Genomic DNA, 15,540 nt, shown 5'->3' on the forward strand with positions numbered 1-15,540 from the left:
TGTACCCCCCATGAATGCTTAAAACAGGCACATGAAAATAATGCTAATAGTCAGCAAATAGAGAAAAAAAGAATCATCTTTGTCATGGGAATTTATTTTAATAATCATATGGTGCATTATATACAAAGCAGGCTTGTCTTACAGCAGAGGAAAAATCCAAACCATACTGTGTAGTCAAAATTGAAGGTACACTATGATAGGAACATTGTTCTTACACAAAAGATACAATAACACAGTGCCTCATACAGGTTGAGTACCAATCATCTTTATTATTTAAAAAAAAAAAAAAAAAAATTAAAAAAAATTAAATTGGATTACATTCCTATTAGAGTGGCCTAAAAATGAGACAAAAAATCCTCGTCACTAATTTGGGTAGTCTCCTACTGTAAATGAGTAATCTTTCAACCATTTGCCATTCATTGTCTTCAGCTGTCTCTAACCAAAATCATTAACCCACCTGTACTATCCCTGGGTCTAATCACAAGTGTGAGATTTGTGCCAGCATTTCTGGTAGTGATAAAACTGCCAAAATTTATTCGACTGCTTCAGACCTTCTAGTTCAAAATCAGTACTCAGTAATAGATGACCAAGTTTGTGTATCAGTTTTATATGTATTGTTTTATTAGTAGGGTAAATTTGAAACTTGAAGGGAATGTGTAATTTCATTTATCAGGTAAAAAACAAACAATCCTAGTTTGCTGTAACAAATAGGAAATAATATTTCCTAATGAGTAGCCTTAAACTAATTGGGGATGATGTCTCTTCATAAAATACTGACACTATACCAAAAAACAGAAAGAAAATCAGAAGAATTAGATAAATGCACCAAAATGAACATGAACACGAACACCTAGACAAGTCACTGAACATATAGTATAATGTACAGGTGTCTCAATAAGAGCAGTTCTAAGTACATATTATGCACTCTTGTTTTAATCTGACCATTCTGAAAATGTTGAATAGCATAAACAAAGCACCCTATCACAAACCTCTACTGGCCATATACATTTCTAAAGCAATTCAAATTATAAGATAAAATGGCACTGTACACCCATCAGGCTCTAAAATCCAGTACAGTGTAACTTTTTTATTCCCAGTTCTAGGTCAGATCATGTACAACTGCAAATCTGCACAAGTAAAATAATCTATGAAGCATAGCATTTAATGACAATTTATCCTCAAATTTTAGTTTCTTAAAAAAAAAAAAAAAAAAAAAAAAAAAAAAAAAAAAAAAAAAAAAAAAAAACACGAAAGAGTTAAGAACAAATAATGGAATCCTGATCACAAAAGTACTTTATAAATGAGATTTACATTTTATATGGGATTTACATTTGATGCGAGTCATGGAGCTTGGTGGTCTAAATTCACACTGTTAGTCAAAAAAATCAACAAGAGTGCAGTTTGGAAAAAGTAGATTTTTTCAACTGTCAACAGAGACCACATTGAAATTCAAACAATACTTCACTGTAAATTTGACCAGTGCAGCGTGTTTGCTTTGATATATAAGAAGGCCCTTAATCTTCCTGAAGACACACAAAATGATCTCGTCTAGCAGATCAAATCCTGTGGTGTCATCAGAAAATTAGATCGTTGAGCCATCCATGGGAATCAGTACTGTTTCTTAAATTTACAGTTTAAAATCCAGTGGCGTCTTCATTTTGTCTTCTCATTCAGCTTTGTACAAAGGGTTACCATCAAAGTATGTTACCATTAACCATGAATCGTTTACTGCAAAATAAATAGAATGAGAGAGTAAGTTCAGGCAATTAATCTGCAATTTCACAGGACTGATCACATAACAAATGGGCTGAATATAAAACTACAATTCAGACAGCAAACTGCTGACTGTAAACATGACCATAGTGCAAATGCAATGCACAAGCCAACTTTTGGTGACTGTTTTCAGGAAATACTGAATTCATACACAAAACTCCACATACATACTGAACAAATAAGAGAAGATATTCATTTATGTATTAGTGCATAAACTATTACAGAAACTGTAAATGGCCATGTGGCAAGACAACTAATTAGCAGATACTGTAGTCTATTAAGATCGGGAAGACTGATAAGATTTGTTAAAGGAGCAAATGCGTCTGACTTAACAGTTAGGCTAAGTTCACACTACACGACTTTCAATGTCAGCAGATCGCTGTGCTGTTCATACTACACAGCTTGCTCTCTTGTAATCGGGAGTCATGAAGTCCTTGTGGTGTTCACGCTATGTGAACGTGCTTGGCAACAGGGGGTCACACACACTACACGATCGGACAACGACTGTCACCCGATGCCTCTATCTGGTGTCCAAACTATGTTTTGTTACGAAAATGCACGCGAGAACTGACACATATGACATGAAAGTCACGTGCGAAACAGGAGTTGTTTATTTGTAGATGGATGTAGGACAGAAACAAGTAGTGCGAGCTTTGTGTGTAATTTGTGCTGAAGAAACCCCAAAAAGACAAAGAAATTGGTTGAAAGAATGGATTAACACACATGGGCAGCAGGGAATGTGTGCTACAGAGAGCTTCTACAGCTTGTACGGCTTCTCCCCTTTATGCTTCTGCCATAGTCTTCTCAGGTTTCCCTTCCTCATGGTGACCTCACCCCATGCCTTGCTCTCTCATTGGCTGTAGCTCGTCGCCACATTTACTGCCAGTGACAACACTTTTCATAACAAATATCCGTGTTTTATCGCCAATGCCTCTGCGATGCGTCATTTAGTTCACACATTACGATCGACTGCCGAGCTCATGTGTTTATCCAGAATTGGTTTGATTTGCAAGTTTCTGTAATTGGCAAATAAGCACTTGAGGCTTACGGATAACTAACTATACATTCGGTCAATGAATTTGTCATAAATCTGGCAAAACAACCATTTTTGACACCTTACCCATTTTCCATTGTCAATCATCAGAGACCCATCTCCTCTTTACTTTCTGCAATCTGCTTACATTTCTAAAAACAGAAAACACCAATTATAGACTGATGAAGTACAGCATTCATTTTATGAAGATATCACTTTTTTATACATATATACACCACAGCATTGTTGAATTCTCAAATTTGATTGGTCAGAAGGGGTTGGCTAATTTTCTACAACATAATAGTAACAGTCATAACTGATGTGGTGAGTTTTCTGTTAAATGTTTAACATTTATGAAAGCAGGCTCGGGTGTCAGCACTCCGCAACACGGCAAGCTGTTTTTTGTTTTACTAAATTCAATAAAGAGGAAAGAAGTCTTTAGCTGCTGTAACATAAGTGATAACAGCTACTAACTTGTCTTGTGCCATAACCTTAAACTACACTCACCATCCCCTTTATTAGGAGTTTACACAGTATGTTGCAAATAAATAAATAAAAAGTAAACAAATAAATATCTGCTGTGCAGAGGGTCTGCAGGCTAAACTCTAGAGACTGGTGTGTGAGAAAATCAAAGTTCAGCAGTTCCTGAAATACTCAAACCAGCCTATCTGGTACCATCAACCACGCCACAATCAAAGTCACAGAAATCTTATTTTTTCTTCATTCTGATGTTTGATGTGAACAACTGAAGATCTTCACCTGTATCTGCATAATTTTTTGCATTGTGCAGCTGCTGCATGATTGGCTGATTAGATAACATGATTGGCTGATTAGATAAAGCATGTATCGTTTATTAATAAATTAGAAATTGTTAACTTTGACAAATCCCTGTGATATAAGAGGAATAAAACTCAAGGCATGCTGTTATAGAAAAACATTAACAGCTCTCCACTTTATGCTCGGCAGCAGCACACCTCCCTGTTGTGGATTATTTTCCCACATCACGATATCCCATTGTGTTTTATCCCTTACTTTATACATCCAGGTAACCCAAATTGACAATTGCTCAAAAACTGTTGCAAGCACTTATAGTATGGTAATTTTCCCCACCTCTGTCAGCTCCTTAATACTGATGCTGTTAGCCTGCTGTGCCACTTTTCTCTTGACTTCTTCAATATTTGCCAGATTAGGAGTAGGAGCTGGGGGAGGTTTGTTGGTGATGGTGGGCAGCGGGGGCATAGGGGGCATGGCTGCCAAGGCTCCCATGTTAGACAGCGCCGCAGTCATGGTGGCTGCTGTCATACTAGCCATTGCAGCATTCATAGGCATGTTTGGTATTGCAGGCATACCAGGTATTCCCATCGGGATATTCATGGGCAAGTTGGGAACTGGCAGGGGCAGTGGCAAAGACAGAGGGGCTGGAGTAGGAGTTGGCAAAGGCAACTGGAGGATAGCCTTGGGCCTAAGGCTCTCTGGGATGGGCATCCCTGCTTTAGCACACATTGCTGCAGCATTAGCTTTAGCGATCTCTAATAGCTGATCCTTGTCTGTGAAGACAAAAAGTAATAATATGAACGAACAAGCTGCGAAGATGCCCATTTTCAACTACATAGACATTTCAATGTGTACACTTACCTAGCTCTGTGAGACGTGGTGGCGTCTTACTAGCGCTACGACGTGTTCTTGAGGTGGACCTTCTTTTTCGGAGGATGAGAATGGGTGAATGGCTTGGCTCACGCTTCCACCGATCTCGCCTGTCAAAAGAATGGCCTCGAAACATGGGTCTCCTCCGACGAGATGCTGAGCGAGATCTTTTAGATCGTGAATGATGGGCCCTTGACCGTGACCTTCTCTTTCTGGTAGGGGAACGAGATTTTGATCGTTTGCTTTTTTCTAGACTCTTTGACCTCTTCCTTCGAGCAGGAGAACGTGATTTAGACCGCCTTTTTCGTACTGGTGATCTAGACTTAGATCGTTTTCTTTTGGGGGATTTAGACTTTGAGCGCTTGGTCCTGGTACGAGATTTAGACCTTGATTTCCCCCTTTGAGTGACTGATCTTGAACGCGATTTCCTTCGCCGGCCAGGGGACCTAGATGTTGACCTCTTCCTTGGGCTCTGTGAGGAAGATCTAGATCTTCGCTTCCTTGTAGGGGATTTAGACTTTTCCCTACCACTAACAGACTTCGATCTGGACCGTGCCTTATGGGTTGAAGAAGCAGACCTAGAGCGCTTCCTTCGAATAGGTGACTTAGACACCCTGCTGGGCTTTAACCCTGATTTTTTTTTGGCTGGACTTGGTGTTCGTGATCTTGAGTTATCAGACTGCTCGTTATCATCTGACCCAGAACTCTCATCCTGAGCCAATGGTTCTGATGAAGAGGACCTTGATCTAGATGCATTTTGCCTCCCAGTGCCCTCCAGGGTGCTCTTAGACTCTTTACTGGAGTTTTTATTTTTTGATCCAAGTTCTGTTTGTTCCAAGTTCTCATTTGAGGTGTTTTCTGGAGATAGATATTTATCCGTCAGTGGCTTCCATTTTTCGGCTGGAGCTGCTTTGTCTACTGCAACGGAAGCTTCTTCTATTTTGGACTCTGATATTTCCTTATCATCACTTTTAACTGACAAATCTTGGTCTTTGGCCGGTGACAAAGATCTAGACCTGCTCTTAGCTGGAGACTGACTTCTATCTGAGGAAAGTCTTCCTCTCGAATTAGATCTAGATCTGGATGTGTCTTTCGGTGAATTGGATCTGGATCGCTTACTTTTACCTTTTTGTGCTCCTCTACTAAATTTAGGTGAGGCAGTCCTCGAATTACGAGAACGTGATTTTGACCGCTTACTGCACTTAGGAGATCTTGATTCCGACCTTGCCCTACGTGGAGATTTTGACCTCCTTTGTCGAACTGGAGATTTTGATTTGGAGCGCCTGGAGCGCAGGGGAGAGCAAGATCTGCTTCGTCTTCTTGGGTTTCTAGACCTCGATCTAGAACGTCTGTTTCTCCTCATCCGGGATCTAGATCGTCTGAGGATCACAACAGACCTTGAACGGGTTCGTCTCCGTCTCCTGATTGACCTGGACCTAGACTTTCGTGTATGGGATGGTGGTGTCCTCCTTCGAGAGCGTGATTGTGAGCGCCTGCCTCGCCGAGCAGATCTTGAGTGTGACCTTGAACGGTTCTTTCTGCGAGAAATTGATCGTTTTGACCGTGACCGTGAACGGCGTAGCTTTACAACAGATCGAGATCTTGTTCGTCGGCCACGTCGTGGGGACTTGGTCCTGGATCGTTTGGTTCTGGTATTGGACCTGGATTCAGAGCGACGCCTTCGCTTTCCAGACAGGGACCTTGATTTGCGCTTTGGTCCTCTGACAGATCTTGAGCGTGACCTGTGACTTTCTGATGGTGACCTTGAATGCCTCTTTTTGGTACTACTGTTCCTTCTCGAGCAAGAAACAGACCTTTCTCTGGACTGTGATTTATCTTTCCTATGTGCTGGTTTACCAGATGATTGCTTTGGAGTTGCTGAACGACTGTGGCTTGATTTATCATCAGAACGTGACCGAGACCTTAACCTAGAGACCGACTCCTTATTTCCCTTTCCTCTCTGATTCTCATGTGGTTCCTTGACTATGTTCTTCTGTTTAAGTTGCTCTTTGTGTACATTCTCCTGCTTGGGAATTATATCAGGGAGCTCCTGAGTTTTGCTAAAACTTCTATTCTTTTCATGGTTCTCAATTTTGAGGTCATTTTCATTGTGTTCTCGATTAACAGTTTGCAAATGTGCGTCCTGTGGAGACTCATCTTCCCTCCATGCTGGTTTTATGCATTCATCTTCAGTATGCTCAGATTTGCTAGTGACTTCTCCCTTTTTGTCATCTGGTACTGACAGCTTATCTTTACACCTGTCATTTGAAAGCTTCAGTGCAGTCACTGGTGACCTCCTGTCTGAGCTAGAGGGGTCCAATGCTTGTGGCAACTTTGACTCAGATTCCGATTCGGACTCGGATTCAGATGTACTCACTGAGCGTGAACGAGGAGAATTTCGCTGTTGCTTTTCTTCTTCTTTTCGTCTCTTTTTCTTCTTCTTTTTCCCTGTATGACGCTTTGTTTTTCTTGCCTTGTAGTCATCATTGTGTGGTTCTGTCAGAAAAAGAAATTCAACAGATGCAAAAAGCAAAAAAAAAAAAAGCATTAATTTGGAAAGCACATTACAGTGCACAAAGAATCGGATCTTGCCCATTAGCTAAACAAGGATACAGATAAATTCTCACCTGCAACAGAATTTTTTGCAGATTCTTTATCTTCATCACGATCCCCAGACTCGTTGGATGGGTCTTCTTTTTTTACACTGGGGTAAAGGTCACAATGCATTTAATGGTGTAATTGCAAATGTATGTCTATTTTAAATGCACATTGAGAAAACCCTTACCCTGACTTTGTTTGAGATTCGTGGTCTGATTCCACTCCAGATTCAGAGCTGCTCTCTTTCTCATCCTTCTTCTTCTTGCGCTTCTTCTTACTTTTGTGCTTTTTGTGCTTCTTATTTTTCTTTCGTGGTGTTTCACTGCCATCCCTGAGAGCATTATCTTCACACTGAATAGTTTCAGTTGGATCACCACTCTCTGTGGGGAAAACATTCACAGCTTCTTTTTTTGTTTTGCATTCAAGATTTGCTCGTCTAAATCCGGTATATGCAACTGTGAACTCTAATTTAAAAAAAAAAAGTTTATATTCTTCAACACATTTTTCTAATCATGAAACTGCCACTGAGGTCAATGCAATTCAAATAATGATATTCCAGATTAGCTTTCAACCGCCAAAGACAATTGTATATATGCAGAAACGGCTTCAGATAGATTTGTTGACCAAAAACATTTTTGCGCTTCCTCCCAAGACAAACATATCCTTTTCCAGGTACAGCCATTATACCCTACAGACACTAATTATCATATCATTAGTGAAATGGTGCATTTCACTGCATGTTGTACTGTGTATGGTTGTGTGTGAGACCAATAAAATTTTCATTTGAAACTTGCCCTATTTATTTAAATCAACAAAACTTTTCACTGTGTTCTTCAGAGGTGCCATTTCATTAGCATAAAAAATGTTCCATGTCCTACCACTGAATCGGTGTGAAATGTATATTTTCATAATTATATGCAGTCCAGCTTCTCAGTTACATGTATGCTGTCATATCGTCTGTTTTACAGTGAGTGCACAGTATTACACAAACACACACCCCTAGATATATATTCAAGTGAAACGTACCGACAATGGTGTTCACAGCACATTCCATTTCTGCAACTCTACAGCTGTCCTCTTGAACTTGGTATAAAGAGGGAGTTTGTCTGCCCTGGATATGAGAAAAGATACCCTCACTGTTCAATCTGTTGAAAAAAAGATTATTTTGTTAACAATAACAGCAACACTGGACACAAATAACCCAAATGCAATGTTTTAGAGTACATGCTCAATACAAAATGTCAAAATTTGCTTAGGTACAGGTTTCTTTCAGTGAAATTATCAAGCACAATTAATTTTTTCCTATTCCAAACATAACTTAAAAACAAAACAACACTTACTGAATTTGACCTAAAATCAACACAGAACAATCTTAATCATCACATACAATTTATGCAAGATCTGTTGATGGATGTGTTTACAGATCATGCATGCTGAGAGGTATAAATATGCAAGGAATAATACTTTATAGTTTCTATAGTAACAACTAACTCACAGGGCCTTGCAGGGCAGACAATCTACATAATCTAAGGCTAGAAAATATTACAGCTATAAAGTAAGTGAGAACAGGAACTAAATTGTCTCGCGGATGGTCCACAACATGAAATCTAACTATAAACCATTGACATGTGCCATGTATTTATTATTATGCGCCATTAATTAATTATTAAACATTGTAATCATTTTCAAATCGCTGGGGTATATGTGGAAAAACACACTTACATAACCCATGTCAATAAACATACTCAGTACAACCCAAAGTGAATTAATAGTTTTTTATATATATATATATATATATATATATATATATATATATATATATATATATATATATATATATGTTTGTGTAATGCTAAAGCTATGTCTTTTTCAGTGTATTTAAGTCTGCATACATAGTTAAAATGTTCTGAATGCTATTAAGACCCCCACACCACCATATCAACGATTTCTCAGAAAAGAGTTTCTTGTGATCATTCATCACGATATCGATATATCGCCCAGTCCTAATACGTACACAATGCAACCCGGTTTTAATACTATACCATTACCTAAAAGACCTTTGGCCTTCAATCAGCATGTTTGCGCTAACTAGTGTAAATATTAATGAAAGCCATCAATTGCTACACCAGTCAGTTTATAGTAGTGTTCAGCTTGGTCAAATAGCGCCAAACCTTTCAGTCAGATAGTGAGACCGTCATAAACTCATGAGAAGAGCTGCAACGGGTCAGAGAACTGGAAAACTCTGCGGATAAACATCTGCCAGAATGTTAATACAATGATAAAAAAAAGAAGAAGAAAAAAACCCATCATAAAAATTCGCTCAAACGCGGTACAGGTAGCGGTGCTAACAGAAACCGCCACAAAAGACCACGCAGATACTTCTAGAATTAACCATGCTAACGTTTTAGCGCTCGGCTACTTATAAACTTTAAACTATCGCCTCACAATTATCAGATAGTACGCAGATGACCTGTTAAACACGCTCGTCTAAGGCTGGAAATGTGTGTTTGTGAGCGGGGTGAAACTGATGCGGCGTGCAGGATGTGGTGTTGAGCTTTCCTTAGCTAATCAAGTTCACCTAGCAAGCGATACAGCAGCGTACATTTAAATGATTCATAAAGAGGCTTGGCTTGGACAACTTCTTGTTAAACCGTGACGGGTTTTTGCAGATTTATAGCCACAATTAACGGTATTTTTCATTTCGTTTGAAAACAATCTGGCTGGGCCCATGAACACAGCTAGCTCAACTGCTCGGTACAGAGCTAACAACCGAAGCGTGTGTAAGAAATGTCCCTATACTAATTTTAGTCTATCGCGAATCATTCAGAAGATGGTGGTATTAAACCGCGATGTTTAAATATCAACCAGAACAGCAGCCGCTGGAGCAGAAGTAAACGAATGTCCTCTCTCACTGGATGGCTGTAGCGCTAACAAAAGGAGAAGTGCTGTTGAATCTCACCGGCCTCCTAGCAGGCCAGCTAAACCTCGTTAGCGCCTTACACAACAGCGCGGTTCTTCACTAGCGCCACTGAAATATCTCTGCATGCGATACAAAGCACAGTAGAGTAAACTGAACTAACAGTGTGTACAGATATGAAATAAATATACTGACCGTTAACTATGATTTCCGGAATTACGCTGTGTTACGAAAGCACAGTAAAGTTGTTCGGTGATGGTCGCCATGACATTGTGCGGCGGGTAAATCCTCCAGGAGCACGTGCTCTCGAATTACCTCCTACACACACAGGCGTGTAGCGCCACCTAGTGATCTATCTATCCATCCATCCATCCATCCATTCATTCATTTTCTATACCGTTTATCGTACACAGCCGAGCCCAGGGGACTCGGGGAACAAGGCAGGGGGACACCCTGGACGGTGTGCTAACCCATCGCAGGGCACAATCACACACACATTCACACACTGCGGGCAATTTGGAAATATCAATCACATGTCTTTGGACCGGAGGAGGCAACCCGAGTACCAGGAGGAAACCCCTAAAGCACAGGGAGAATATATAATATAATCGAAACCCCCAACCATGGAGGTGCCAGGCAATCGTGTTAACCACTAAGCCACCATGCCCCCTATCTATCTATCTATCTAGCTATCTATTTGTCTGGCTGTCTGTCTATATAAATCTCTCTCGCTCTGTCTTTCTCTCTCTCTCTCTCTCTCTCTCTCTATACATACATACATACATACATATATATATATATATATATATATATATATATATATATATATATATATATATATATATATATATATACACATTATTTTTTCCTTCCCCCTTCCTCCTTCTCCTTCCCTCTCATTGTCTTATGTCAATATGTTTTATATTGCACAGCTGTAAAGAACCCGAGCCTCACAATAAGCTTTTCAATATACTGTCCCTAACATTTTGTATAAAGTTAATGTTTTGGAAAGGCCAATCAACGTCCTGATTTTAATTGTTTTAAATGTTAATCCAATAGACATTTTAATCCAATGGACATGTTGAGGAACGACCTGAAGGAAACGGTTCATGTGAGGAAACCCATCAGCATCCCAGAGTTGAAGCTAATCTGTACTGAGGAATAGGCTAAAATTCCTCCAAGCCGATGTGCAGGACTGATCAACAGTTACCAGAAACGTTTATTTGCAGTTATTACTGCACAAGAGGGTTATGCCAGATGCTGAAAGCGGGTTCACATACTTTTGAAACTCGCAGATATGTAATGTTGGATAATTTTCCTCAATAAGTAAATGACCAACTATAATATTTTTGTCTGGTTTGTTTAATTAGGTTTTCTTTGTCTACTTTTAGGACTTGTGTGTAAATCTGATGATGTTTCAGGTCATATTTAAGCAGAAATATAGAAAATTCTAAAGGGTTCACAAACTGTCAAGCACCACTCTGTCTAACTATCTATCTATCTATCTATCTATCTATCAAATCATTGAATACATTGGACTTCTGATCCGAAGGTCGTGAGTTTAAATCCCAGTACCACCAAGCTGCCACTGCTGGGGCCCTTGAGAAAGGCCCTTAACCCTCAACTGCTCAGTTGTATAAAGGAGATAATGTCGCTCTGGATAAGTTCTTCTGCCAAATGCCATAAATGTAAATATGTTCATTTTGTTTTTGACATTTAAAGGAAAAATCCACTCTGAAACATATGAAATGTTTATATTGAAATATTTGTGATGTGTTTAGTGAATCTGGTGCTAATTTGTTTGTTGACTCTGTATTTTCTTTATTGCTGTGAGACGTCAGCAGTTGTCTGTTGCTCTGACCTCACATGGGGATATTATTAGCAGAGTGACAATCATATTTAATAGGAGAACAAAAATGGAATGCTCTCAAATGTGAGTTATAATGGTCAGATTTCTCTGTAAGAAATATGGCATTAACTGCAGTATTAGCAGCCAAAGTGCTTTGAAACCTTGTGTGTTTGAGCAGAGTGTATAGAGGAGGAGGTGAGAGAGCTAGACAGACTAAAGATGGTAGCCATAAAAGAAGTAGGGCACTCTTATTTTCTAAACCATTATATAAACCCTGGTCAGTGCTGGGTAAGTTACTCAAAAAAGTAATCCTATACAGATTACTAATTACTACTTTAAAATTGCAATTCTTTACATTACTGATCACTGCATGTAAAATGTAACCAGATTACTAATTACTTTCAAGTTACCTTCAAAACCTATCAAACCTACACAAATACACTACAAAGTAAACCTCATAGTTCTTTCAGTAATTTTAGCCCACAATGTATGATGTAATCAGAAAAAGTTGGATTTATCATAAAACTTGCCTCGGGTGTTACTGTTTGTAGGACTACCAGGCCAATAAAATATAAAACTTTTCTAACTAGGCTAGTTTGGTGTCACTAGCCAAGGGGAGGCACAGCTAAGCTATCATTGTATGGGTTTAGCTGCTACAGTGCCATGCAAAGTACATTATCTTTTCTTATGCTCTTTTCATATCATGTTCACGTAAACTAGAACTCATATAGATATTTACACACCTTGTTTTCCTGCATCAGAGGATGTTAATGTTTCAGTTTCAACGCCTTTACCAATTTTAAAAAAATCGGCACATATCTATTTTTCCTCACACTAGTGTTTGGCAGAATTGAGATTGTCAGCCAATAAGACCAGTGTTTCCACGTATTTTCCTGTAAACCCTGTCTGATTGGTCTCGCCTCCATTCACTGAAGATATAAAATTACAACACCGCAGTCTTCTTTTATTAAATTCAGTTATGTAATGACAAACCGCTCCAAGTGGAGAATTATTCAGGGCTAAAAAAAAAAATCTTCAGGGCTACAGCCCCACATGCCCAGGCCGGGTTATTTATTTGAAAAATGCGTTTTACTTAATATTGTTTTCTTAATAATTTTGTAATGCAAGTAACATAATTTTATTGACATCAGTAACTGTAATCAAATTATATAAATTTAAAATGTAATGCGTTACACTACTGTGTTATCAGAAAAAAACTATTAGAGTAACATGTTAATTTGTAACACGTTATACCCAACTCTGCCGCTGGTGCAGGATTTTAGCTACTTCTGAAATTGTTCTTTACTAGTCTGAGACTCTTCTGGTCTAGGGGTCACAGCACCTGGTTCTTCTGTCTTTTATAAGACAGGCTTGATGTCAACCTTTAACTTCTGTCTAGTTCTGTTTTTAATCCCTGCTGTTTCTCCTGCTTCTTTTATTGCTTCATACCATGACTTGGGATTGTTACCTCCATCACCACTGCTATTTTCCCCTATTTTTATTACTGTGTCTAGATGGTTTATCTGTTTGGGTCTGGAAGTCCCACATGATCTCAGCTTTGTTTTTTTGTTTGCTTGTCTTTATTTATTTTTTTAGTACTCTCCTTGAAGATTGTCCTGTATGCAATTCTTGCCACTTGATTGTGTCTGTAAATTTATGCTAATGCGTGCACCCAGAACCTTGCCATTATGTTCTGAATTAAGTTAGGAACTTCTGGGTAATCTTTTCCAATCGTTGGTAAAATTATCTGTTGGTTGCAGAGTCAGTGGAGGGGCTTGGAGTGGAGTGGATGCTGCTATGGCACATCTGTTTCACCATCCACATCCCCAGTCTGTTTTCAGAAATCAGCAACTGGATGGATGTTTCATGTTGCATCCACAGCAGGCAGTTTGACAAGGCTTCTTCAAGGCTTTTTCAAGGCCAACCTACTTCAGGCTGGTACATAGTCTCTGGATGTTGGATTTTTGTGCATTGTTAGCAGTAGTTTGGTCTTTATGTCGGCAGCATCTAGGTCTACTTTTAGCCAGATTATTGTGCCATCTGGATATTTTATGATGGACAGGACAGGGTTTTTTTTTTTATGCTTGGAGCTATGTTTTATTACAGTTTAATCACTATTAGTGACATTCAATTAAATTGGAAAAAGCTAACCAAGTCAGTCTCATTAAGGATTAATTATTCGCAAGTTACAAATATGATTCAGTCAATCCTACAAATAACAAAGCTTAATAGACAGTGTTAGTATAAATTACAGCTAATTTCCAGTCACCTCCACAGTTATTGGCATCACTTAAAAAAAATCATACAATTATTAACACTTGCTATGGATTATATTTTGAGCCAAAACAGACAGAGACTGGTCAAACTGACATTTTTTTTTTAGGTATTGCAGTTATTATTTATTTATTTATTTATTTATTTCCAAAACACTGGTTTCATTTACATGTTGAAATGAAATCAAAGCACACAGTAAACAAATTCACACACAGAAATCAGTCATTGCTAGGATCACTACAGTGCGCAATCACAATCAGTTAATTCATTAGAGTGCAAGGAATATTCAAAAAGAAATATGAAATTATATCCAACAGGGGGCAGTGTGAGATCACAGTGTCCGACATTTTCAGCATTAGTCAAGCAGTTTCTTATCAATAATGAAGTTCCTCTGTGGTCTGTGTACACACTGTTCTCTGCCCTTTTGACCTCTTGGAGCTTTTTTTGAAGATCTAAATAATGATTCTCTCTATCAAAATCATCATTTGCGATTAGAAAACAGGTTTTAAGGTGTTTATTTATCATCCAAGAACAGGTTCAATAAACAAACATTTGGCATAATTCATTTAGTAACATTGAATATTTAATATAATTAAATATAATTGCTTCAGTAGTTTCAGTTTCAGGAAAGTTATGATAGTGAGACAGTACTGGATGTGTACCCTATCACTTTTATACTCATCTCTGCATACATTATATATATTTTTTACATTATGGTGAGGTAACAAATAGACCACAAAGTGTATGATACGAAGGTATGAAGGCAATTCACCTCTTTAATACCTGTAGGCAATGCCATGCATGACTGAATTAAATTATCTGCACTCTGTGAGGTTGGCTACCATAAATAATTCTGCTTAAGTGAAGGTAGAAGAGGGCATGTCCAAAACACTGCAGAAATGGAGTTTCTGACTCATGAAGACCAGGAAACAGCATTAACTTTAATTTAGCTGACATCAAGCATTGGTCTGTCAACAGAATGAAATCTTTTAAAAATAAAATATAATACCTAGACAAATGCATTGGAGTAAGTAATAGATCACTTTAGGGCTGCAATTAACGATTATTTTCGTAATGGATTAATCGGATGGGGGCAAACTTTCAATACCATTTTTTAAATTTTATTTTAAATAAAATACACAAACTGAGGATTGCAAATATAAACTTCAGAATAAAATTTTACATTAACATAACTCTTCACGAACAAACCCTGATAATTAAACTACAGTCCTAAATTAATTGTAAAATCTCACTTTCACTCCACTTTATGATTTCTGTTACTCCCTGCAGACTCACTGTTTTACTTATAATTACTTTGATTGTATTATTTTAATTGGACATTACAGATCTTCCTTGCGCTAACACTGTTTATCACCGTGTCTACATTGTGAGTGAGGAGCAACACGGCCTCATTACTAATAGAGCACTTTCAGATCACTCCTATTATAATAA

At 38.4% G+C, this 15,540-nt stretch overlaps 1 protein-coding gene across 1 annotated transcript; it reads right to left on the minus strand.

The window, feature by feature from the left end:
- Positions 1 to 599: 599 nt before the first annotated feature.
- sona (SON DNA and RNA binding protein a) lies at positions 600 to 10,292 on the minus strand. The gene is made up of 8 exons (XM_017470406.3): positions 10,161 to 10,292; positions 8,075 to 8,193; positions 7,236 to 7,428; positions 7,078 to 7,154; positions 4,442 to 6,946; positions 3,917 to 4,353; positions 2,894 to 2,958; positions 600 to 1,728 (listed from the first exon to the last, which is right to left on the minus strand). Exons 2-7 carry the CDS (start codon positions 8,100 to 8,102, stop codon positions 2,914 to 2,916), a joined length of 3,285 nt encoding a protein of 1,094 aa, XP_017325895.1. The 5' UTR covers positions 8,103 to 8,193; positions 10,161 to 10,292; the 3' UTR covers positions 600 to 1,728; positions 2,894 to 2,913.
- Positions 10,293 to 15,540: the final 5,248 nt, after the last annotated feature.

Source organism: Ictalurus punctatus, chromosome 6 (assembly GCF_001660625.3).
Source record: "Ictalurus punctatus breed USDA103 chromosome 6, Coco_2.0, whole genome shotgun sequence".
Classification (NCBI taxonomy): domain Eukaryota; kingdom Metazoa; phylum Chordata; class Actinopteri; order Siluriformes; family Ictaluridae; genus Ictalurus; species Ictalurus punctatus.